Source organism: Osmerus eperlanus, chromosome 20 (assembly GCF_963692335.1).
Source record: "Osmerus eperlanus chromosome 20, fOsmEpe2.1, whole genome shotgun sequence".
Classification (NCBI taxonomy): Eukaryota; Metazoa; Chordata; class Actinopteri; order Osmeriformes; family Osmeridae; genus Osmerus; species Osmerus eperlanus.
The window spans coordinates 6,580,285-6,607,413 of record NC_085037.1 but is presented as its reverse complement, the minus strand read 5'-3'; the positions used below and the strand labels follow the sequence as shown (position 1 = coordinate 6,607,413).

Genomic DNA, 27,129 nt, shown 5'->3' with positions numbered 1-27,129 from the left:
TGGTGGAACAAGGAACTCTTTTAAGTTCTTGACTGCTATTGTGTTCACTATGTGTATTCTAAAATTCTCTCTCAGACATGCTTGTCTGAATGAGTCCCAAGCGAGGACAGTTGATTCTGACATCCCAGACAGAGTCAGATCACTAAGCTGCCCGCCCGCTAGTCAGGTCAGAGACACGGTCCTTCCACTTTGACTCTCAACAGGAACAACCAGTGTCAAGTGACAAAATGTTTGCTGGACTCACACCACAGAAACACAACTCCCCGTGGTTGGTGATCATTTGTTAACTCAACATGACACGTACAAATGCTAAATGTACAATTGTTCTGGCTGTGAATAGGAATGAGGGAATTTTTTTATATATATAGCGATATATATATATATTGCAGCTGGTGTAATTACAGACAATGTCTTCCAGCGTGTTGGAATCATCCCACACAAAGAGACAACACCTGGTACTCATGGCAACAGAGAAGGTGCCACCCACACCCTACCCTTGACCCAGCAAGGAGTCTCCTGTGATTTGATCAGCATTACCCTTCCTACTGTGTCACAAAAATGCATCCTGCCCTCCTCTGGCTCTTGAAATGGGCCACTCTGACAGAGGGGATGTAAAACCGGGCGGATGGACAGTGAGATAGTGAAACACACACAATGTCATGGCTTTGACAGTAATATCATCTTTCCTGCACTCACTAAAAGGACCACAACAGAGAAGTTGGCCATGCAAACCATCTATGTCCTTCCTTCGTTTCCATAGACCAGTGGCATGGCAGACTGAAGAGCTCGCCATCAGTTTTTGGAACAAAAATAAATCAATTCTGCACACCTCAAGTCTGGCTGCTGTACTTTTGAAGTGTTTTCTGTTAACACTGTTCTGTGAAAAAATGTTCTCTTTCAGTCTGCAAACTTGTCTGCAAACAGTTGAGAGGGTTATCTCCGTCTGAGTGTTGAAATTCACTTTCTCAGCAGTAAGGGCAGATAACACAGGTCAAACTGTGCAGTTGTAATTTGTTGTTGTGTTGCGTTGATGTCATCGGATACCTACAGAAGGAAATCTATCAAATGTGCTATCCAATCCGATTTCTGTTCATGTATAGTGCAGGTCATACCCATCTGAAACCTAATTACCTCACATATCTTTACATCGGCTACTCTGTAGTCAATACAGGGGTTTCTGCACCTCTCTGTTCCTCATTCACAAGGCGAGGGAGGAAAGTGGGCCCCTTTCCAAGAGCAGAAAAGAGCGTCTCAATCTCACTCTCTTCTTTTATTGCTGCAGAATTAATTTCCGCCATTTTCTGCCCATTTTCTGTTGAGAAACGGATAAGGATTGTGCGGATTTATCCAGTGCCAATTAGACATCCACCCCGTCGAGGTTAATAGGGGATTAAGCGGAGCTGGGGCCCTCTCTGCCATCCCACTGCCCATCTAAACTGTGACACCGCAGAACCAAGCAGGTTCTCAGAGTACAACATGAATCAATTAGTACATCTCGGGTAATGTGTTACTGTGGCAGAGTGCCTGGCTTACAGGCACAGTGAGAGAATAACAAGCAAGTTCGGCAACTAAAATTTTTGCTCCACACGCAAGCTGATCCCCTTTTTGGGATTTATTCTGTACTTAATGAAGGTGAGATACACTAAATTGCCCAGTCATATCTTAAGCTGGTCTTAAAGCACACTGGTAGAGATGTGATGTTCTATTCAATGGCATACATACTTGTGTCTGGCGGTGCTAGTCCTTGGCACTTCAACAAACAGCTAGCAAGTCACTTCAACACCAACAGCTAGCAAGTCACTCCAACACAAACAACGAGTCATACAAACACTTCCAGCTAGCAAGTCACTGCAAGATGACTCCAACAGTTACGGTTAGCAAGTCCTACCTGCACCAGGTTCCAGCCCTCCAGAGACTCAGCGATGATGGACGTGACAGACGGACACACCCCTCCGAAGATCATCAAGTGTTTGGGACCGTAGCAAATGGCGTCGAAGAACGCTCGCAAACCCTTAGCGTTGTCACACTGGAAGGAGGGGCGGCAAGGAAAAGGAGAGGACAAAAGGAGTGGAGAAGAGAGGTGATTGATGGAGAAGGAATGGGTGAGAGGAGGGAGAGAAATAGTGGAAGGGAAAAAGAGGGATACAAAGTTACAAAGCTGTATCAGGTAAGTACCGACTCACTGGACACTAGGTGACTCTCGTTCCCCCCAATCAATAACACTTATCCATTAATCATCCACCAATCCTAAAAGTCATGAGCTCGGAATAAAGCCACATTCCACTAATAATTCAATTATGACTGACTCCCTGTTATCAGAATAGCATGCTTACAAAGCTACATATGTGACTACAATCTAGCCACATTTGCTAGCTCTGAAACCATGGATACTTGACACAACCGCACTGGGCCTTGACTGCACAGCCATCTCCCATTACTATGGCAACGCTCTTGGCTCTCCTCAAGTGCGGGAGAGAGAGGCCGAGCAAGAGAGGGAGGAGGAAGAAGAAGAAAAAAACATGGAGTATGTTCTATTGATTGCTACATGAGCTCCTAACTGGTTTTGGGTCAGATTTGTCTGTGTTTGCAATGATATTCCTATCAGAGGTAAACACTTCACACTGTCCCTATTACACACACTCAATTCTGGAAGGACTGACAGCTGGTGTGTGTGTGTGTGCACATGTGTGTGTGTTTGTGTCTACCAGGACTGAATCCATCTCCAGTTGAAAGCCCTCCGACCTTGTTAAAGATCAACCTGGTTGGAATTAGATTTCTCCAGAGAAGCTGCAGTGCGTCTCGATGCCGGAGATTAAAAATCGAAACCCTGAGAGACCTAGGATCCTCTGCCCGGACAAGACTGCAGGCTGTCTGGGACTGGATCTGTAGTAGCATACCTACAGACACCAAGCAGCATTTAGAAGTCCACAGGCTCTGATACAGGATGCTGTGTACAACCCTTTACCATCAGAAGAACCTTCTGGAAGCCACCACCTAAAACCCTTTAAGGCTCCCAGGAGAAGTTCAATAACTACCCTGGAAGAATTTTGTTTATTCGTGGAACCTTTTTCAGAGGTACAGTGTCGTACAAATACTACAGCACGCTATACAACCGAAGTCATTCGTTTTAGAGAGTATGTTTTCAGGGGGGTAGAAGCTTGGGGATCCCATGACGCTAATGATGTAAGCTTGTGTTTGAACCAAAACACCTATCTTCTACCTTCTACCTATCTAAGGCTCAAGACGCACTTGTTCCGGGAGTACAACGGTACTTAGGAATGGTTCGCTTGACCCGATGTTAGTTTCCTCAAGGATCACAATGACTCTTGCTCAGAGACTTGTTGCTCTTGTGGTTAGTGGTAACTGTTTTAAATGTTTTGTACTCGCTGTGATATATTGTTTTTATTATTGTTGCTTGTTTTTTCCACAGGTACACTTGCACGTATAGCGGTTCATGTTGTTTAATTGTAACTTGTTTAACTACATGCTCTTATGGTTCTTCCCTTTGGCACTTACTTTGGTTGTTCACAATGTGTGCTTCATGTTTTGGCTACTCGCAATGTTTTGTGGCTATCTTGTTGTTATGATCAGTGACCTATGCACTTTGTAAAGCTCTCTCTTGGAAGTCGCTTTGGATAAAAGCGTCTGCTAAATGAATAAATGTAAATGTAAATGTAAATCTAAGGTTAATGTTTTACCACTGACCCATAGCATCCGCAGTGGGACCCACTGATCAGTTTCTGCTGATTGGCTGTTTGGTTTGAGCCAAAAGAAGCATGGCTCTTTACACTAGGGCCTGGCATTGTTACGTGCTGGTAACAGTCCTACATTATCTGTTCTGTTGAATTCAGAACGGAAGCAGCAGGAGGACGTTGGATGTTCCTGATGTGAGAGGAGAGAGCGTGTTATTAAGCATGGCGGGGGGGCTGTTATCTTGGTCACATGGGCTGAATCAAAACGACGTGGCTGCTCAAACATGATATCTCATTTGCATAACGTGAGCCTCCTTCGTTTTGTGCTTTCTGATTGTCCATCAGCAGGTGAGCAGAATGGCGTTTTGTTAGTGGGTGCCTGGGGGGGGGGCAGTCAGAAACCAAGCATGTGAGGATGTGAGTTAAATATGTCATAATAATAATAATAATAATTATAGAAATAATAATAATAATGTCTTATTGTTATTGTTGATGTCACCTAGACCTAACAGACTTTTAATTGCACAGCAATGGAGTTTATTATTTACATGGCTGAAGAAAGCCAGTCCCTCAACCAAGCCCCCTTGACACCATCACCATGCAATTAGCCTGAACAGCGCTTCTTAAAGCCCCACATGGCGGTGTGTCGATAACCCGTTGATGGGTCCACAACTCTGGTGCTGTCCTTTCCTATGCTCCCATCTAGAGGCACTTGTACTCAGTGGTTCTGTATGTGTTAGTCACTGTCCTCCTTGATGAAGAGATGGAGTCCTGGTCAAATGGCCATAAAGCAGGTGTGTGTGTGTGTGTGTGTGTCGGTGTGTGTGTTATACAGTCCCAGGGCCCCAGGACACAGATGTGACCTCACTCTCCGACCTGACCATTAAGCACCCCACTTGGCCAATCACAGCAAAACTCTCCCTCCTTTGAGAGGTACACAGCACCGACCAACTGCTATGCTCTGGCTATTTTCTAAAGAGAAGGAGAAAAAGAGAGAGAGAGAAAGGAAGCAAAAGAGCTATATCTTTGAACAGTCGATCAGATGCTAACCACCTCTATCATTTCCTCTCTTTTTTCCTCTCTCTCTCTCTCTCTCTCTCTCTCTCTCTCTCTCTCTCTCTCTCTCTCTCTCTCTCTCTCTCTCTCTCTCTCTCTCTCTCTCTCTCTCTCTCTCTCTCTCTCTCTCTCTCTCTCTCTCTCCTCACCCACTTTCGTCAGGCACACATCCACGCAATCTGCTTCGTTCGTGATGCTTTGACCGCCGTGTTGCCACGGCAACCCGCTCGACGCTTTGAGTGGGAAATGAATAATAAGAAGGGAAAGTAGGGAAAGGAGGAGGAGGCCGGCTGAACAGGGGCTATACTTAGCAGTGATTTTGTGTCACAATCAGACGCCCATTAATGGGTATACCTATTCAGTGGATGCTAGAGGGTTAACAGTGGATACGGTGTGTTCCAAACCCAGGATGAGAGAGAGACATGGGGCAGGGAAGACAAACACAGAGACCTTCGAGGCGACAAAAGCAAAAGAGCAAGAAGTGACAAACAGTTGAGGTGTCACATTTAAGGAGCTCTCGTGAACTCAACCAGCCGTCCCCTTCCCTGACCACCGCAGCCCCCTAGCTCCCCCCCACATCATCCACCCTACCCCCCCCTCCACACACACACACCCCTGTGTTGCTTGCCTTTCCCACCTAGCTAGAGACAAACATAGTTCACATCACATGGTCTGTCCCCCTGCTCTACAGTGTATGACTGTGGGAAAGTCCAAGATGGAGGCCTGCGTTCAGTTTGTATTCATCTGTATCTTTCTCTACCTCTCGTTCCTTTGAAATAAACCTCAGTTGCTATTGGATAACAAAACAAATGACTTCTACTAGAATACCCAATGTGTATTAACAGAGTTGAGGAGAGAGAAAAAAAACACACACTACCATTAAGCACCCACACACATATACAGGCACATACCCACACACACACACACACACCCACACACACCTACACACACCTACACACGTGACAGTGTGGACTGGGCAGACGTGTCATTTTGTGATAACAACAAGAGCTAATCAAAGAGAGCTAACCATGATGAAATGTCTTGTTAGCTGAGGAGCTGCACCTGGCTCCGTTTAATAGCAAATTACTGCACTCAAATAAGCAACCCCCCCCCCCCCCCCGGCACTACTGGCCTGTGTGTGTGTGTGACCACACGTGTGTGTGTGTGCGTGCAGTGAGCCTTGATGATGTAGGGTGCCATTTCACAGACAGTCGGCTCTTGACAGCGAGTTGGTTAACGACATGCACACACACGGACAAATGCACACACACCCAAACAGCTAACCTATGGCACTCCAATGTCTGCCACGGAGACATGAACAGGGAACAGGCCAGAATCTGGGAATAGACTCTGTTTCTGTGCAGGATTAGGGAGGGGATTTACTCTTGCTTGCAACTGCCAGACTCACAAATGGGCATGATGAAATTAGGTGCCATTCAAAATGTCCTCTTGTGTCCAATGTTTGCCTGAGTCCACAAATATAACAATGGAAATACAAAATATGAAGAATTAGAAGCACTATAGCCACTAGTTCACTGTGTGAGTGGATGTGACTGAGATACAGTGCACATATTCATACTGTGCATCTTCCTTTACAATAACTACCAGTGAATGTTCTGCATTAGCATCTGCCCTTCACTGTGCTCTACAGCACCAACCTGACACATTAAGAACCATTACCGTATATACGTTTATACCCCTTTTTATATAGCCAGTGAACCTGCCAGATTTGGCTCCATTACTGCACATAAGACTACATTCATCTTGATTACAACCAATTAAATCTGCTGTTTTTGGATCCTAAACTATTATTATATAGAGAGCTAGGTCCTTGTCAGCCAGGGAATCCGTGCCATATTTTGAGCCATGTACTTCATCATGAGGAGTGAATCTGCCAGATTCGGATACGGTTATTAAGGTCAGTATTGACCATTGGCCTCTGCTGGCCTTGTCCAATTGTGACGTGCTTTAAACACGGAGACATCGAGACAGGCTATTGGCTCCCCATCACCAGGCACCAGCCATTGAAACAGTCTAAAACGTTGTGAAATATCACCCACTTTAGGTATGTGTGTGTGTGTGACTGTGTGTCTCAGATCCGAAGACAAGGAGTGTATTTTGAGGGTAGGCTCTGCTGATACATGTTGGTGGTTATGTAAGCGTGAGGGATGGAAGGAACTGTGTGGAGAGGAGGGAGAGAGGGGGATGTATGCTGTGAGGGTCCTCGTTGTAGTAACATTTGGACAACAGACCCCAGAGTACTCCAACAGAGTTCCACATTGATTGACTGAGAGTGGAGAGGAGAGCGTGGAGGGGAAGACGAGAGAGAGAGAGAGAGAGAGAGAGAGAGAGAGAGAGAGAGAGAGAGAGAGAGAGAGTGAGAGAGTGGACGTGTTTTAAATCTGCACCCCCCCCTCCCCCCGACATTACTTCTACCTTGCTGCACAAAATACTATTAACACAGTCAAGTCGTGTCGAAATACTTGCTCAGAATTCAGTCTGAGTCAGTCTGAGTTAGTAAAGCAGACAACTTGGCTGCCCTCCTCACACCCCCATCTTCTCGATCCCTCAATCTCTCTCTCCACTCTCGAGCTTTCTCTCTCCACCCTTTCCCTTTCTCTATCTCTCACTCCACCCTCTATCTCTCTCTCCATCCCTCTCTCCGTGCGTTCCACTTGCTTAACTGTCCGCATGCCGTCACTTAACGACATTTCTCCAATTTGAACAACTGCCCACCAGCCTCGTATCACCCCCCCGATAGCCATCTTGGATGTTGCAGTGTTCACGTAGACACAGGCGCACGCACACACAGAGACACACCAGGAGTCCGGGATCCTTTCAGATTGGCCCGAGTAGTGACAGGGAATCACAGGGAACACATTGAGCTTCATTAGCAATCTGCAGGCAGCAGAAGGCTGGGCCTTTGGTTAGCCTATTACAGGTTAGTCCCTGTTTTTACAAGGCCATAGGACAGCTGGAACATACTGCACTGAGAGGCAGATGATGTCCTAATCCTGCAGAATCAAGACAATCACACACCTAGGAAGGCTTTAGAGAGACCAGGAGGAGAGATTCCAAAGTATGTGTGTTACCGTAGACTGTCTGTTTTGCCATGGTTTGGGGGAATGAGCTCCAATGCTGAAGATTCACATACAAAAACAGAGATACTTCAACCGACTCTGTTTTTCACCATAACTCATAGTATTGGTAAGTAATGGTAATTCAACCATGTGTAGGTCAAAATCATAGCCAAGTTCTCCGTCAGACTGATGGTAGGGCTGCCATTTTGGTTCCAGGAACATCTCTTCCTAGAAACAAGCTAACATCTAACCAACAACATCGAGGAACCCCTAAAGCTCCTTTCCCGTGGCACAACATCCTCCTGCCAGGCCACACAGGCAGCCCCACTTGATTAGAGGCAAAGAGGAAAGGCAAGGATGGAGAGACAGAATGTAGCCAAGGAGGAGATACCATTATCAAGTTAATTATTTCTTGGCCCGAGGTCTTCCAGGCCCTCCCTGGGATGTTGTCTTTGGGAGTTCTGCACATGGAGGGATGGAGGGGAGGGATGAGAGAGGGAGGGGGGAGGCAGGGTAATGACTCTGTTGGGGATAATTGTGTTCATGCAGTGATCTGTGTACTGTAGCATCAAGGCGAGATAAAAGCCCTGTGTAGGTCAGGCCACCCAGACCCTTGGGGAACCCGGGGGGGGGGGCTCTGTGTGTGTATGTGTGTGTGTGTGGGGGGAGGGGGGTTGCATGTGTGTGTGGGTGTGTGTGTGTTTGCTAGTGTGGGAGCATATGGCATGAGTTTGTGCATGTTTGAGAACATTGGTAAGTCTCTCTGTTCTTGTTTCTACATGTTTGTACAGTATGTAGTGTATCTTTGTGTGTGTATGTGTGTGTGTGTGTGTGTGTGTATTTGTCTCCAGCGTCCTACTTTTTGCTCTGCACATCTTTTGGAAAGCCACATGTTTGCCTTCACTCATGTGCAAACACAAACACACACAGTCTCCAGCGTCCTACTTTTTGCTCTGCACATCTTTTGGAAAGCCACATGTTTGCCTTCACTCATGTGCAAACACAAACACACACAGTCACTTTGACTCAGGGCATCTGTCAAGCATAAAAAACTTTGTGAATCCTACAGTTCCAACCCACCTCATGTGAACTGCCTGAAAAAAAGGTTGGCGAAGAATAAGAATTGCCCATATCTACACTACTACAGATTACCTCATTAAACTCCTCTCTGGGAAACTGAAGCATAAAAACAAGTATAAATCCTCCCTTCTTTTGTATTTATTTTTCCAAAATGGAGACACCATAGGACAACCCCATCTCTCACTCCCCATTATGTCCTCCCTGTCTTTCTATCCCCCTCCCCCTCTCTGACAGTTATCTATGTAGGTACTGATACATGGCCCTAGCCAGGAAAGGTTATTACTTACAGTGGAGCTGCTGCTGCTGCCGTCTGGCCCAGAAATCCCATTTTCCACCCCCGGCTAGTCTCCTCATACCCCTCTGCCATTGCACATTCATTCCCCATTAGGCCGTAGGGCGGTAGACAAGCCATTGAGCATGCTGCAGGTTAGGGTTGTGTCAGAGGCAGACTGTGATCTCCAGATTGTCGTGTCCTGCTCCAGGTAGGGGCTCAAGGTCTCAGGGACCCAGCTTGAAGGTGTGAGGAGGGCTCAGTGATATACACGATAAACTTTCACACACACATCAAGTAGGTCCAGGAAGATACATTCATATTTCTGGAAAAAGGGGGGGAAACTTTGTGTGTGCACACACACACACACATACACACAGACAACAACAACCAAAAAAAACATTCAAAGTCAGTCCATTTGTGGTAGAATGTTATACTATATTAATGGGTGACATATCTGATGATATTGTCTGTTGTCCTTATGACCAATGTCATCTGGCAACCACAAAAGGAGCAGGCTGAGTCCCACGGTGGTGTTACTATCTGGCAGTGCTCGAGGGGTACAAGCTATCTAACAACACGCCACCCAGAGCCACCCAGAGCCACCCAGGATGCACCCCAGCTCCACATCTTTTCGGTTTAGTCATTTGTGTTTGTGTGTGTCTGTGTGTGTGAGAGACTCTGTACGTGTTGATAAATGTGTGAATATATGAATTCCTATAAATTAATGAATGTAATACACTTGGAAATTAATGAATGAATTCAAGTAAAGCATCTATAATGTGTCAAGCACAGGGGTTAGGGAGGTGGGCTAGGGAGGTGGAGGGGGTTGGGGGGGGAGGCGAGAGTGTCCCCTGTACGCAGCCTGAGGTGCAGGCTGACTGTCCACTCACATCAGTCATGTTCTGGGGAAACAGCTCCCAGGAATCCTGCTCTGCTTTCTGTTTGAATTTGGCTCTGGCTAGCTTCCCTGCTGCCTTTCTCTCTCTCTTTTTCTCTTTTTCTCTCTCTCTCTCTCTCTCTCTCTCTCTCTCTCTCTCTCTCTCTCTCTCTCTCTCCTCTCTCTCTCTCTCTCTCTCTCTCTCTCTCTCTCACTCTCTCACCACAACTTTTTCTTTCTCTGTGTATCTCACTCTCCCAGTATCTCACTTTTTCTCATTCACTTTATCTATTCACTTTGTGTCTCCCTCTCGGTCTGTCTCTGTCCATTGACCCTAGTTATTAGAGAATCTTGTAGTTCCGAGGTCTGTGTGTGTGTGTGTGTGCGGGTGGGAGGTGGGGGGGGTTTGTGGAAGGGGTTGTATTGTGATGGAGAGCCTGTGGATCTGGAAAGCCATCGAGAGCCACACTGATTTGTGGAGCACAATGGAGCGCACAAGCAAGCAAACAGGCGCACCTCCATGAGGCCCTGCAATATAATTCAGCCAATCATCAATCACCACGGACACAGAGAGACATGCTGGGACACACACACACCGCCACCCCGGCCAACCAGGTGGCTGATGACTCGCTCACAATATCCTTAATTTCCTGATCCTGACGGGGGGTAAGGGGGGGACACTTTATTGTTCAGTGGCGGCGGTATCAAATAAACTGGTTATTGACTCCTGAATGGTGAGATTGGAAAGGTGGGTGAGCTATATCAAAGGGAGACTCCTCATGGTGAGTGGCAGAGGAGGAGGAGTGCTCCAGCGACCCCCACCATCAGACAATACCGTCTTGATGGTGGAACTGACGTCTGATACTTGCGTTGCCATAGTGACTGGGAGGGGGGGTAGGGGAGAAGATGAGGGAGTGCTGGACTGACTGCAAAGGAAAATTAATTTGTGTACAGAACTGAGTGGTACTGAAAAACACATTTTCTTTCCTTAAAAGGAGAGACAGAGAATGACAGAGAGCGAGCGAGACTGAGAGAGAGCGAGCGAGACTGAGAGAGAGAGAGAGAGAGAGAGAGAGAGAGAGAGAGAGAGAGAGAGAGAGAGAGAGAGAGAGAGAGAGAGAGAGAGAGAGAGAGAGAGAGATGGTGAGAGACCAGGCATGCATTTCTGGACTGACTGACAGACTGGTTAGCTGGCTGGCTGGCTGAACGGTTGGCTAACTGGCTAACGAGATGGCATTTCCAGAATTACAGGTGGGAACTATACAGGAAGTGTGAGGCACTTGATTAGAGAAGCTTTTAAATGAAACAAGACCAGCAACTATAAATAAGGTGAGGACTTCAGCATTGCTGTGAATCAGCCAGTGAGACATGGAGATAGAGAAGATGTTAAACCTCCGACATGTCTTCTGACCCTGTCTCAATATGTCTGCTTTCTGCCGGACTAATATCTGTTTAACACAAAACCACACACAGACATACACACTGGGGCATATACTGTACACATTCACAAATGCATAGACACACATACAGAGCAAAAAAAAACATACACACTCTCAGACACACTTTTTGTGGCATCACAAGTTGTTTGAATTCCACAGCAGTCTAAGTAGGTCACCCAGCCTTTCACTGCTACTCCTCCCAGAACTGAATCAAAAATGCATAAATCCCTGCACACACTCCTTCCATATCCTCTCTGGCTGGCTAATGTATGCATTTAGTTATTCTAATCCCTTCCAAAGGTGCTTCTGTTGGTATGTAAACATATGTAAGATAAAATGGCTTTCGGTGTAGACTAGCAATTACCTTTCAAGACCATCCCTTTACTGAGAAGTTGAGATGAGCTTTTGACTTAAACAATCAAGTTTAAATGAGACAAACCCATTTCACTAAATACAAAGACAACAAACAGAAGGGGGACAGGATCAGAGGTGCACTGGAGTGAAATGAAGCAGAATTAAACCCGAGCTGAGATTTTCTGTTCCACAGAAAGACGCGAGGATATGATGCTATCTACAAAGACACACACCCCCTCATTGTTAGAATGAGACAGAGCAAGGAGACTGCAGGTGCAATGGTTTTGACAGTAATAAATACTACAGGAAAGAAACTGTTCAGTGGGGTTTGGAGTACAATTCATCAGTTATTTATGGTTCCAAATTTTAGCCTAAACAATTCAACTGTAAAGGAGCAGCTCACCCAAAATTCAAGGTTTCTTTCAGTGTTGCCAATTTCCTCTTTCTAGCTGTCTATATTCCGCTTTCGAGGTTAAATACCAAATGCCACTTTGAAATACGGGTGAACTGTGTCTTTAAGTGTCGTATTCTCTACCTTATGGCTGAATGTCTGCCAGAGACATCTCAGTGATGAGTATTCAGTTCATCCACAGATGAATAATTTAAAAGATTACAGTAATAGTCCTCTGGTCAGAGCACGGACCCTGCTAGTCCCTGGTTTCACATTCACAACCAATGAGGTGAATGGTGACTGTGAGTTATAGTTTCATGTGTTTCACTGAGATGTGAAAATACATGTAGCCTAGACGTGGAAAAGATTTCACTGATACGTATCCGTTACCTTAAGCTATTCAATATAGTCCTGGTTTTCAGAAGAGGAAACAGGATGCAGTCTGTCTGATATGCCCGAAATTTACCTCAGCGTGATTCTAATTTCCTCCCCAAATAATTGATGGCCGAGTGGTAGCTATTGATTTAGGTGGTTTTCACTGCAGGGCTACATTTGTCATGTCACCGGGGCTAGGAACTGTACGCTGCCTCATGCCCAAACTTGTAAGACCAAGACCAGGTAAATCACTGCGCTGACTAGAGGCTGGAGCCCTTGAAGTTAACTCTTGTGCTGGACCTTTAATCTGAGGCAGAATAAGTAGAAATGGGAATGTGCAAGTGATCCAGGATCAGTTTACCTTATCCGGATCCTCAACTGCAGCATTAGAGGACAAGCTTTCTGGGCTGATCCTAGACCAGTAGCAAATTTATCTCACTAGTATGCATCCAACACTCCAAATACTTACTACAGTACATTAGCAACTACAGTACATTAGCATGGCTCATTGGCTAATTAGTACAGCTAAGCAAGAGTCATCTCAGCATTAAGGTTTAGTAGTCCTGAACCGGTACCTTGTTTAATGTATCAGGCTGTACACTGTGTGAAACTGTAAATACATCCTACACACAGTATATTATTTTATAGTATTCAACTTAAAACACCTCATAACGTTTTATGTCCTGTGATGTTTAGCCATTTCCCCTCCCTGCCGTCCTCTCCGAGCTCTGTGGACAAACCACACAGATGCACGCAAGTTTTGAGAGTTCTGCCTGTGGGATGGAAGGGCTCGGAAACACTGTTGTTTGTTGCAGTCTCCCCCATTTTTTGGTGGAGGGCTTTTGAGCTTAATTAATGCCGCGGGAGTTACGGTGAACTGCCTTGCAAAGTGTAGCAGAACATGCTTGCCTCCTTTCTCCCGCTCGCCCCCCCCCCCCCTCTTCTTCCTCCTCCTTCCTATCTCGGTTGACTTCTTCCCTTGCCCACCGGCCATTCAGATCTTCCTGTCACGCAGCATTGCGCAAAAGCCGACCAACGTTAAAATAACGTTGTGCTGAGGTTCCTCTGCATGTGTGTCGGAGGTCTTGGTGTGCTGTGGAGGCGCGGTAGATAGACGAGCCAGAGTCTTGCTCGACACTCACAAACCATGTTCCATATACAGTAGAAGAATACCTGCTCTCATGGTACTGGTGTCCTTGACGGTTATATATCTGATATGATCTCTAAATGAAACCAAGCCTGTCACTTACACAGGGTTAGAGAGTGATTAGCTTTAGTGGTGATTCAACAACAGGTTTGAGGCCAACAGGATGTGAAATATGAAAAAAAGATGTATGGATGGGTTGATGGATGAACAGAACGAACCCTCCTTATAAACTCATAATATGCTATAGGGACTAGCAGAGAAAAAATAACTGCCTTCATCTGGTGTCAACACGGATGAAGAACCTGTGAGCTGAACAGATTCAGTCCATGTCCGCTGTTCAGAGGAAAATGTTTGGGGGGGTGGTGGTGGTGGTGGGGGGGGGGAGGTGGGGGCAGGAGGAGGGATTTGAGCGGGGCGCGGTGGATACAGACAGGCCCTGGTTCTAGAGGTTTCTCTGTCATTCGTTTGATCTGGCTCCTGGAGCTCTGCCCATCTCAGGGGAGCAGGGCAGGCCAGCGAGCCTCTGATGAGGACACTCCTCTGGGGAGGACGGACTAGAGGAGCCCCCGACCAGCTTGTGGAGCCTCCAGCAGACCGTTAGTGGAGATGGCCTGGGCTGACTCGGGAGACAGAGAGCTGTAGCTGTAAGAGAAGCTTCTATACATGAATGACTAGTGGAGCTCAGCTCTGTGTGATCTGGTGAACTGCTGTGCTGGTGACCCTGTCAGACGTCAAGAATGCTGATTTTGAAATAGACTGCCAATGAAGACCACTGTATGAGCACTGGAGTCGTGAATAAGAAATACTGGATATCAAACATAGCTGTGAATACAGGAAATACAACAATATGAATGATACACAGGTTGAAACATTCAATAACGTCCCAGAATTCACTGTGGGATGGTTTCCCGGACAAATACCATTAACGCTGACGGACAGAAATTATACTTCCAATTGAAGCTCTCCATCCATCCAGGTTGAAGGGGTGGGGTTGGGTGAGGGTGGGTGAGGGTGGGTGAGGGTGGGTGAGGGTGGGTGGGTGCGCGAGGGACTCATTTCAGTCTAAAAGGTTCATTTGTCAGTCAAGATGAATGTTTTTTTGCTCCAGTGTATGAGTGCACAGTAGGGGGGGGGGGGGGGGCACTAAGAGAAATTATTGCAAATGTGTTCACTGTCAGAGGAGGGAGGGAGCAAGGGAGGGAAGGAGGGAAGGGGGAGAGAGGGAGGGAGACAGGGAAGATGGTTGTGTGGAAGGGAGATGGAGAGGGAAATGATGAAATAGTAGTGGAGGGAGGAAATGCAGAAACAACATGATGGAGGAGACAAAAGATTATAAAGAGGGAGGGAGGGAGGGGAGGTGAGATGGAAGGGAAACAAATGAGACAGATCTGAGGCACTGGACAAGAGAGAGAAAGAGGGAGGGAGGGAGGGAGGGAGGAAGAGGTAGAGAGGGGGATACAGAAGGATGTGGAGCAATAACAAACGAGAGAGTGAAAGGAGAGGGAGCGAGGGAAGGAAGGAGTGAGGAAAGGGGGGAGCGAGGGAGGCAGCGAGGAAAGGAGGGAGCGAGGAAAGGAGGGAGCGAGGGAGGGAGCGAGGAAAGGAGGGAGCGAGGGAGGGAGCGAGGAAAGGAGGGAGCGAGGGAGAAAAAGTTCCATCACAGTAGCGATGATGTGGGTGGAGGAGCGTGGGCACGCACAGATTCAAGCGAGAAAAGAACGCAGAAAACTGGCTCATCTCTCTCTTCTTCTTTCCTTCTCTCTCTCTCACACACACTCTCTCTCTCCCTTGCCTCTTGCTCTCTCTTCCTCCTCCTCTCTTTGAATCATTCTCTCTTTTCTCTTCCTCCCGCTACTCATGTGTTGCCTCATCTGGGGAGATTCAGTATGAGGGAGAGGCCGTCCTCTAATCATGTTCTCTCTCTCTCCCAGTGCAGAAACCTCTGTCTGATAAAGGCAGCTGCAGTCATTAAGCAGCTTGTGTGAGCAAGTGTGTGTTCATCCTCTATGTGTGTTCATGCCAGGGTTTGTGTGTGTATATAAATGTGTGTGTGTGTGTGTTCACGCCTAGGTGTGTTTCTGAATGTGTTCATGCCTGGGTGTATTCGTGTGTCTTGGGAGGTCATTTCTCCCCCAAAACAAACACTTCAGTGGATCATTAGGGGGCACAGTACTGGCCACTGACTTACAGCCTGTTTCATCACTGGCAAGAGAGCGGAGGTGTCAAGGAACAGGAGTGTGGCGGTGACACACCAAGCCTTGACGTAACACACACACACACACACAGCATTTGATGTTGCCGCATGTTTGTGGTCGTCAAGGAAATGGGTTCTAGCTTACGTCCCGGTCGGTCGGCCGACACTGTGTTGCCATGGCAACAGAGAACCTGTTGAGGGGTTAACGTAATCATTTGTGTGTGTGTGTGTGATGTTGTCCTGTGAAGGCATTTTAAACGGCAGTGGCACACCAACAAGTACTAGACCGTGTGTGTCTGAGTGTGTGTGTGTGTGTGTGTGTGTGTGTGTGTGTGTGTGGGAGTACAATGTGCTAAGTGGGGGGGTGTGTGAGTGATTTTTTTGCCGGTGTGTGTGTGTGTGTGTGAGTGTGAAGCTCATGAAGGCAGACAGGTAAAGAGGTAAGATTGAATAACTTACTCTGCTATCATTGTCACCATGGTTGCAATCACTCTTGACTTTATAAACAGCATGTTCAGGAAAGTACTGTAATAATGTACAGAGCAAAGCCTTTCAGAGACATCATGTATCTACCATGATCCACCTCCGGTACCATCTCCCCCCAGGAGGTCTGGTCTTACTGTACCAGGAGGTCTGGTCTTACTGTACCAGGAGGTCTGGTCTTACTGTACCAGGAGGTCTGGTCTTTACTGTACCAGGAGGTCTGGTCTTTACTGTACCAGGAGGTCTGGTCTTACTGTACCAGGAGGTCTGGTCTTTACTGTACCAGGAGGTCTGGTCTTACTGTACCAGGAGGTCTGGTCCGACTGGTGTGTGTAGTGGAAGTTTGTGTGTGTGCAGTATGTATGTACTCTCCTCTCCCCCCCCTTCTCTCTCTCTCTGTCTCTCTCTCTCTGTCTCTCTCTGTGTGTCACTCCCCTCCACTGTCTTACTGTCTCCCCCATTTTCTCTCTCTGTCTTCCACCCTCTTTCTATCTTTGTCTCTCTCTCTCTCTCTCTCTCTCTCTCTCTCTCTCTCTCTCTCTCTCTCTCTCTCTCTCTCTCTCTCTCTCTCTCTCTCTCTCTCTCTCTCTCTCTCTCACACACACACACACAAATACACACATGTGCAGACACTTGCACGCCCACGCACACACCCATGCACACACACGCACACAAGGAAATGACAAACCATTCCATCTTCATCCACCCGATGACAACCTGCAGGTCAACGCAATCCATAACAGCAACCTTTAAAACGGACACGTGCAGCGGCAAGTCCAGCGGGGAAAGCATTTTCGTCCCATATATGCTCTTGTATTCATACTCGTGTCGGTTTCCATCATTTTACCATGCAGGGAAATCTCTGCATAACTTATGAGGAGCATGAAAGCACAGCGCTGAAACACCCAGTGTGCTTGGGCACGGTGTAGGCATGAGAGAGTGTGGAGGCTATAGTGCTTCCTATTATAGGAAGCACATCAAGGCAGCGTAACAGGGACTGGCGACGGAAAATAGGAACTGCTGGCAGGAGGAGGAGAGAGAAGGGGAAAAACACAGAGGCAGAGAAAGGGGAGGGAGGTGGGGTACACAGGTAGAGAAAGGTAGAGGGTGTAGAAAGAAAGAGAGACAGAGGCAAAGAGAATGATAAAGAGAGTGAGGGAGGGAGGCTATATTGGTACAGTATGGAGCACGCGAGAACAGGAACCCGGGCAGAAGACTAAGGCTGGAACCAGGCTTAAAATAGACCCTCTGTACTGTACTTGTTGTGAACAAAATGAATAGAGCCGTCACTTTGAGAAGGAAGAAGCTCGTCAAGCCGAGGGCTGATCTCCCGTTGAGCGACCGCGGAGGGGGGAGGGAGGGGGGTTGGAACAGTGGTCCAACCCTTGTCATGTGACGCAGGGTGTTCTGAGAAACCAGGAATAGGCAAAGAAGTGACATACCCACAATATTTCAGTTTGTGGCCTTCCATCTTTTATAGTTGTGGCTGAGTCCTAGTTTGTCCTCTTTGATTTTAGCGGCAAACAGGCTGATGAGTTAAGCCGTCATGCTGTCGCCGTCTCCGGTGAGCAGTAAGCGTTCCACCTCTCCAACACCATCTGAGCTGTCAGTCAAAGTGAGACCCCGCCTACACTACGGCCGGGCAACATAGCTGAAAAATGCATCACGATCAAATGTTTCATTTCAGTCAACGTCAATAATAATTGATTGTTTTTTAATGACTTATACGTTTTTTTTATGAGAGAAAACAAGTTGAATTTCACCACCTTCCTTTGAATTTCACCTCTTTATTTATCAAGGCACACGGGTAGCCTAACAATTTTATCTTGTGATTTAGCAGATGTAGGTCATGACTGACATGTTGTGTCCTCCAATGGGTATAACTGGCTAAGGTGATAAAATATGTTGGTCGTATTCCCGCTCACCCCAATAGAACACTCCTGCAGATCACTGAGGACTCTCAAATGATTGCTCCTTTTCTGGCACGTACCCAACAAATAGATACAAAGAAAAATTGAAGAAGAAAAGACAACTAAGTAAGGGTCATTTCAAACTTTACAATTTATTTTTACTGTAATACCAGTAAAGTCAAAATTTACATCAATGTGTGCACACATTCTCTTACGCCACGCTGTTTCTGTTGTTGTCACATGACAACAGGTGCAACAGAACAATATGCCAGTTAAATGATCTGTTGGCATGTCCTTCTTAGTGTGCTCCATTATCAAGGGACGTGATAGGCTGGTTCCAATCAGGGAGGAAACACGCTTGGGTTTTGTACATGCAAAATAAACTTGACATATTTGTAATGTGCTTTCCTGACAGCTTTACAGTAAATGCAATTGAGTTCAACTGTCTCACATTCTATCAAACCATTTTCTTACTGCTATTGACGTTGTGGGACATTGTGATTGTTTTATCACCCAGGCCTACCATACAGGCTTAGCCTTCGACTGTCAATCCCCCCTCTCTCTCTCCCTCCCTCCCATTCCCTCGCTCTTACCATCCCTCCATCTCATCCCCTTCTGTCCATCCACTTACATCAATCTTCCTCTCTCTATTTCCCTCCAATTCTTCATTCACTCTCCCTTGCTTTCCTCTCTTTCTCTGCTCCCTCTCATGTTCTCTTTCTAAACCGTAACCTTTAATCTCTCCAAGAGCCAAATCAGCAGATTAGATAGCGAGACTCTAAGGCTCATCCCAATCCTGCTTTATCATTGCGTTTAGAGAAAGTTAGAGCAGATTAAATACAAGGATCTCCAATTTCCTTTTTCTTTCATTCTGGGCGCTTGCTAATATCTCACACACAACAATGACATCAACAACAGCTACACGCCATTGCTCCCCGCAATGGTTTTGGGGGTTTGTTTATGATCATTGACCTATGCACTTTTTGTAAATCTCTTTCTTGTAAGTTGCTTTGGATAAAAGTGTCTGCTAAATGAATACATGTAAATGTAAATGTTACAGCAACAGCAAGGATTCCTAAGATGTGACAAACAATAAAACATTTCTGTCTTTCTAATTGTTGTCTTTGTTGAGCAGATTGGGTGTTTAATCTCTAGAATCCTTGGGAATATCCCATGGTGGATACATCTCAACAACTAACCTCTGCTTTTTATTTTTATTAAACTATGAAAAAAATAAAAAATAATGTTCCGCCAGTAACAAGTAACATTTGTTCTGATATGGGCCGAAATGACCCATGTCTGACATGCCAGTAGTAAAACAATGAGATAAACTATCAGAACCAAAAACACGACACCCAAAATTCATCACTTCTTGAAGCAGCTTATTGATTTGGGCGTGTGTGATAATGAGAGAGGGAGCATGTTTATGGTGAGAGAGAGAGAGAGAGAGAGAGAGAGAGAGAGAGAGAGAGAGAGAGAGAGAGAGAGAGAGAGAGAGAGAGAGAGAGAGAGGTGTGGAGGAGAATCCCTGGAGAATTGTGGCCTGCCACCATGATTAAAAGGGGCCCCTCCACTCTGAGCTTAATCAATCTGTTACACAATAATCAGGGGACATGACAAGTGGAGGCTCCTGGCTAAACGAGGGTGTCCTTGGTCTCGTAATGATGATGCGTTACGGCAGATTTCCCCATGGTTACTGTCCCCCCTGTACACAGTCAATTCATCTCCAGGATGAAGGGAGGATGGAGGGGGGGGGGGGGTAGAGAAGTGTGTTCCCAGGTTATTTTCCATGGTCTGACATGTTTTCTTTTCATAGTGCTGTCTCACACCAGACACCTAAAGAAACGTCATCTGATACAAATGAAAGTTTCCTACAGAAACACACACGCAGCAACAGAGACACATTGATGTTTGCGGACTCACCCTTCCGACCCACTCACATACAAACACACACATGAACACAAACAGTGCCCCAGCTCTGATTGCTTGTGGCGGCTCCATCTCCCTGAATTTCATTATTTCCTTGTTAAGAGCCCAAGGAAAAGACAGCACCCCCTACCCTTGCCAAGTGCCCCTCACACACACAGCCTGCCCCCTTCCCCAACGTAACACAAAACGTCCCCGTCCCCGTCCCCGAGCGAGGAGTGCAGGCGGCTGCCCTCGCTGTCAGCCGTGACTCTGGCGCCCGACGCGTTTGTGCTAATGTTTCACTCACACTTAATTACCCATAAGTACGCACGTTCTCCCCAGTCTCTGCATGTAGCCTCCAGGAGCTTCCATCCCGCATCGCCCCCCACAACGGGCCAGCGGCCAGGGGGAGACCTGGGGATCCAGGGAGAGGGTCCTCTTCTGAATCCTTTTTTGCTTTTCTTTTTACCAGCTATAAATGAAACGTTTGAAGAAAAAAAAATCTTCAGATTTTAGCATCAGATAGATCACCAATGCATGTACTCGAAAAAGCCTATATTAACAGTCATGAAATTCCATTGCCTCATTGGTTTTATGAGATACGGTAGGTTATGTGTGGACTCACTGGAAGAAAGGTGCATGTGCATACCTTCAAAAAGAGAAATAAAAGAGAGATAGTACAGTACCAGTCAAAAGTTTGGACACATGGGAAAATGTGTCCTAACTTTACAATACAAGGGCATAAGTGTGTCCATCCTGGGCAAAACCAGCAATTTAAAACAAGCAATCTCACTTTATGGTTGAATATGCACTACTAAAACTACATTTACGTGAGAGATATCGAAATTGTGCACTGAAGTCAGTGGGGATTTCCAGGTAAGAATTCTGGGCCAGGGCTATGTGTGTGGATTATATGTTCCAGGGAGGGTGTGTCAACATAACTCCAGGTTATAGTTCCTACCTGCTTTAAAAGACATGTATGTGGGATTGTACACTGTCACAGAATAGTAATATTTTCAAGGGTTAGGGCTCTTAAGCAGAATGCTGTAACGTGTCCTTTTGAGGGTTTCTGACGTGCGTATATTAACAGGGTCTGGGGTTTGGCATAGCGTCGGTTGTGTCGTTGTCGTTGTTCCCGTATGGAGATGAGCGTCTCCCAGCAGGAGCCTCCCCGTCGGGCACTGTGGTCGGTCACACGGCCTCCACTCGGCGAGTTGTCGCAGGTTATTTAGTGAAGCTTCAGAGGCTGGCAGACCTTTCCTGTTCAGACGTGGCTGACATTTACATCTGCCCTCTATCAAAGAGGGAAGAATAGGGGCTGACCCCCCTCCAGTGTCAGGCCCGTCACTGCCGACAAAGCCACCAGGAACAGACGGACCGGGAGCACCCGCCCTCCACTCCCCGCCCTCCGCCCTCCACCCCCAGCACTAACCATATGACTGGCAGGGCCCAGATGAAATGGATAAATAAAGGACAGTTCTGAAACAACGAGAGGCCTTCGATGGTTTGAGGGTAAGCACTGTGTGTGAGCGTGTGAGGAAGAGAGAGAGCAGGTGCCAAGAGAGAGAATTAAGGAGACTTAAAGGGAATGTCAGGGGTTGTGAAAGAGAGAGAATTAGAAAAGAAGAGAGAAAAAGAGAGCCTGCAGAGAGACACAGAGAGAGAGAGAGAGAGAGAGAGAGAGAGCGAGAGAGAGAGAGAGAGAGAGAGAGAGAGAGAGAGAGAGAGAGAGAGAGAGAGAGAGAGAGAGAGAGAGAGAGAGAGAGAGAGAGAGAGAGAGAGAGAGAGAGAGAGAGAGAATGCAAATGTTTCACGCGGTTCAAAATGCCTGGCATGAAGGCGGCGAGGGTGGAAATCAATAGCACTCCCCTGCGTGTAAGAGTCAACTGAGCACATCGGCCCTGAGCTGGAGCACACAGATAATATTTATGTAGACGCCAACTCCAAACAAACGCTGGGGACCATGTATAATTCTGATTCATACATCTTAAAAGCAATGATCTGGTAAATAGGAGACGCGTTCATTTATTCAATAAGAATATGTAAAGCAGCAGGTCATCTTTGGAATTGTTCAGCAGACCACTCTCTTAAATATTCACGCTCACATCCCAGGAATTGTGTGGGCCTCCTTCTTTTTTTAAGTTCAGACGCTGTCTTGAGGGAGGATTCTGTGTGCGTGTATGTGTGTGTGCTTTCTGTGTGTCTCGGTGCATGTGTGTGAGCATGAGCAAATAAAAGTGTGCGTGCGTATGCCAGTGTAGGTGTATGCACCGTGTGTGTGACTGTGCGTGCACGTTTATTTGTGTTTACCTCAGTGTAACCACCAGCTTCCGTAATGGATATCACTGCAAACAATCTGCATCTTTACCAGGCTTATGAATAAGTGAACAGTGTTGTGCATATCATCAGCTCTAATTGGTGTCCCCTTTTCCATGGGATTTGCATGCATTAAAATTCACAGAGTGCCTTCACAGAGTCAAATGACCTTCCAATCGTTTAGACGATGAGATCCTGAAGACTTCCATTTACCCAGACATGCAAACTGATGCAAAACAAGCATGGTGGTCTATGTCTCGATGGCAGTGGTTTCTTTCTTTTTCTTCTTCTTTTTTTAAGGGATGCCTTTTATGATCTTAGTGACTATGCTCATTTCTAATGCACTACCAACATGCTAATAAGGTTTGCAATTAGCACGGCAGACTCCGCCTCGGTGGGGACAAAAGTTGATTTCAGATAGTGAAAGGAACAGAAGTGGTTGGCAGTGATTCTACACTTTTGCATTTAGTATATCTCTGTCTCGTTTCAGAAGACTTTAACACCAGTTTCTTGTGGTGTGGGGGCACACCACAAGAAACTGGTGTTAAAGCAAACAATCTAGAACAAAACACTAAGTTGTTCTTCTTCTACCTCTGTCACAATGACAACTATCTATATCTCTTCTATTTAAACTACCTCTAGCTCTTCTATACTAACTAGCTCTATCTCTTCTATGTAAACGCCAAGTGCCTCATTAGGATATTCTCTGAGACTTCCTTCTTTCAAGGCCTTCAAATGTTGTCATGATTGGCCAACAAAAGATCATAACCGTGCTCGATCAAATCTTTATCACATCCCTGTAGCATAACTGAAGGCAATATGATGGAGTCCCAAAATTAAGCCTTAACAGCAATCTCTTCCATCGCTCCAGATGGTTCCCAAAATGATGTGGTACACATCCCTTGTAATGAAATCTAATTTCGCTAACTGACACCCTTCTATTGAATTAGGGTGATAGCCCCCTCCCCATTCACCCTCTTCTTCTCTCCTATCTTCACTGGCACTCTGCAGCCGGTCCTTTCATACCAGATATCAATCAAATCCAATTGGGGCAATAAAAAGCTACTGGAGCCCAATAAACAGCACAGTGCAGGAAAGCAGGAAGAGTGACACATCTTGGGAGACTGTTTGCAACTTAATGTGGGATTCCCTCCAAAACTGAGGCGGCCATTTTAAATCGCTCTAGCACAAACTCTACCTCATCATGCATACATATACAGTCATGATGTAACCGGAGCAGTTTATTCAGCTCGATCCATCTTGGGTTGTTTGTCTATGAATGGGTAGCGAGCCTGTCCCCAGACTTCCTTATAGACCTGAGTTTCAAACAAAATGAACGTTTTGACAAAAAAGACACTTGGCAATGTACGTGGTAGTTTGGCGGTGGCCATGAAAAACCAAAGAACACGAAGCATCCCACTGTGAACATGAAACATCCCATAGTAGCCAAGCACGGTTGGTCTGGCAACAGCACAATGTGTAAAAAATCAGCAGAACATTGGGATGAGAACTCTTAGAGGAACAACATCAAAAGACAGTAGGAAAACCTCAGGATGGAAAAGAGGGGTCATCCAAGATCACGCCAATGGTCAAATAAACCAACTGGGCAGATAGATAGCTATTCGTTGACATGCTGTCCACCCAATTCCATTTCTTACTGTATTTTTTTTACGCAAGCTGGGTGGTATTCTGTGTCCTTGTCCGAATCCCAAAACAAGAAAAAAAGAAATAGCAGAACAGTGGGCATTCTGCCATCCACCAGTCTTTAGTCACTAAATCAATACATGCAGTTGGGATACATGAACACTGGAACCCAGGAGCTTTCTGGAGAAGGACACAGAGGGTTTGGAGGAGGACGAGATCTGTGAACAGAAGGAAGGGCATCTAATCATCGTGATTGTGTTTGCCAGATTGTCTGAAAAAAGGATTAGCGAAGACGCAGAATCATTAAATAGACTCTGATGCTCTTTGCCGGGTGCCAGGTTGCGTCGCGGAACAGGAATTGCACATCTTTTTACTTCTTCATCTGAAAGTCACTCAAGCTTCAGTCAGGAGCGAGGTGACAGACGTGAGTGTTACACCTGGGGCACTGCCGATAGTCACTGCGAGGGAGGTGTGACACCTCTAACTCACAAGCCATCCCACAGGGTATCATCTGAGCCCCCAACCACAGCTGAACAGCTCAGATGCACTCAGTCTCTCACACTCCTAAATCAAGGGCCCCTTATGCACACAGTCATATGTGCATTGCAAGCATCTGACATACCTGAGGGATGCCTGATTTACATCCCATAACATGGAGCATATACTCTTTCCCAGCCCCAAAACAACTAGACATCCTTAACCCTTGTGTTATCTTCGGGTCGTTCTGACCCATCAGTCATTGTGACCCACCGTCGTATTGCGACAACTTTACCGCATACAAAAACAAAGTGAAGCATTTTCTTTTAACTGTCGGGCTGTCTCAGACCCCCCACATTGCAATGGTTAAAAGAAAATTATTTTATATGTTTTTGTATTGGGTGCAATTGGGTAAACACAACGATGGTTCGTTATGAACCTTTGGGTCATGTGACCCGAAGGCAGCACAAGGGTTAATACGCTAATTAATCAATAACTCCCAATCCAAAAGCACCAGCCGGGGACTGAAAAAGGCTGTGTACTGTTCTGGGTGCCTCTCTGCTCGATAACTCAATCTCTGGCCCGTGACCCTACCTCACATGAACCCAAACCCAGTATTGATCAAGTTAAGCCCAACTCAGTATTGAACCCAAGCCCCTGTATTGACATGGTCAATCTCAACCTCTAATCCAATTTTGTTGTATAGTGTACAATGACAATAAAGATATTCTATTCTATTTTATTCTAATACGCCAATACAAACCCAATTTAGCCAAGTATTAGTATATAACCCAGTAGTGAACACACAGAAAGTAAGAGTCTGTCTGTGTGTGTCTTCTTAATAAGCTTGGCTATTGCCCACGGAAGCCTGACTGAGGTGAAATGTATTCACTCATGGAGGCATGCAGGAAAAGACAGCCACTGGGCGAATTACATTTAAATGTGTGTGTAATACGAGGGTGTATGCACCCTGGCAAGTGTGTGTGTGTCTGTACTGTATGTGTGTGTTCATGCATGCGTGTATGTGCATGTGTGTGTGTGTACATGATTGTTGCTTTTTCCCTCTGGTCCCTGAAGTGTATCGACAAACACACACACGAAGGTTGCTGGATTGCAGAAGTGGCCGTCCAACGCACAGTAGGGATGGATCTTTTCGACCTGGCACATGACTGTCACAATAACAAACCAAAAGAAAGGTAGTTTCATTGTCTCTCCATTCCCATGTGTACACACATTCACTCATACACGCACACAGACACACACACAGGGGAAGATTAACATGTTTTTAGAGCTTGACAATGATTGCTATCATCCCATAGCAATAATCTCCCCTGCCTCTGATTGCATGTGGCGAGATTGCCTTGAGCACAATACAGGACACTGCTACATCAGTGTACTACCGGGCTCTGAGTGTGTGCGTATTTGTGTTGGGTGTATGTGTGTGGGCGCATGTACAGGTGTACATGCACATGCACCAGTGTTATCTCTCTCGGCACACGATGGCTCCCGACCCTGCTTCCTGCTCTGCCGCGGGGGTCCACAGAGCGTGCTCGTGTGCCAGACAGCTCGCCACTCTGGCCACCAGTCAGGCCCCAGCAGCAGTCCTACTGTCTGCAGAGGACAGCTGGGCAGTACAGTGGATGGACAGACGCCACGACCGGAGGCTAGCATGCGACCGGGCCAGCTGCTCAGACGGCACACAGCACGGCACAGCTCCTTTTAACATTATTACGACGTCCTGACAACTGCCGTTGGTTTACCGCTGTGGCCATCGTCATGGCCATCGTCATGGTTTCAACATTGTCGTGGACGTGAAACTTGGCCACGATGACTCAGATGGTCGATGTTGTCACAATGTTTAGTTGATTTGACTGGAGTCGACTGGAAAAGCCAGTGAACAACAATGCAGATGGCTGTATCGAGGAACAGACACTATCCGTGCGCGTTGTTTGAAAAGCAACATTCAGATGGCATGGAGGGGAAGACCAAAGACATGGAGCTGGTAGAATGGTTCTTTAAGCTCACTGTGTTTGGCAAGCGTGAGAGTGTGCAGCAAATCTATCATTGAAATCTCTTTGTGATACGATGGCTGTAAAAGACAGGTTTCTGACAGGTGCTTGTGCATATAAGCTCTTATTTGTCCGCAGGGATGTGTAAGCGTGTAGGTGTGTATGTGCATGTGTGCACGTGTGGGTTTGTGTGGGAAGTGGTGGAGAGAGCAGATGGGGAAAGGGAAAAAGAAAGTCAGACAGAAGAAGGAAGGAGGGAAAGAGAGAGAGAGAGAGAGAGAGAGAGAGAGAGAGAGAGAGAGAGAGAGAGAGAGAGAAAATACAGTGTCCCTGTGGTACCTGACTGGGAGTCACACATCGCAGCTGTGACCAGGACAACCCCACCCCCCTCCCCAACACCCCCCCCCCCCCCCCCCCACCTCC

General features: G+C 46.5%; 1 protein-coding gene across 1 annotated transcript in view; it reads right to left on the bottom strand.

The window, feature by feature from the left end:
• Positions 1-27,129, bottom strand: part of gabbr2 (gamma-aminobutyric acid (GABA) B receptor, 2) — a 114,874-nt gene that overhangs the window by 78,650 nt on the left and 9,095 nt on the right. Inside the window, 1 exon segment of the mRNA XM_062487218.1 lies at positions 1,889-2,026. Coding sequence (XP_062343202.1) covers positions 1,889-2,026 — 138 coding nt within the window.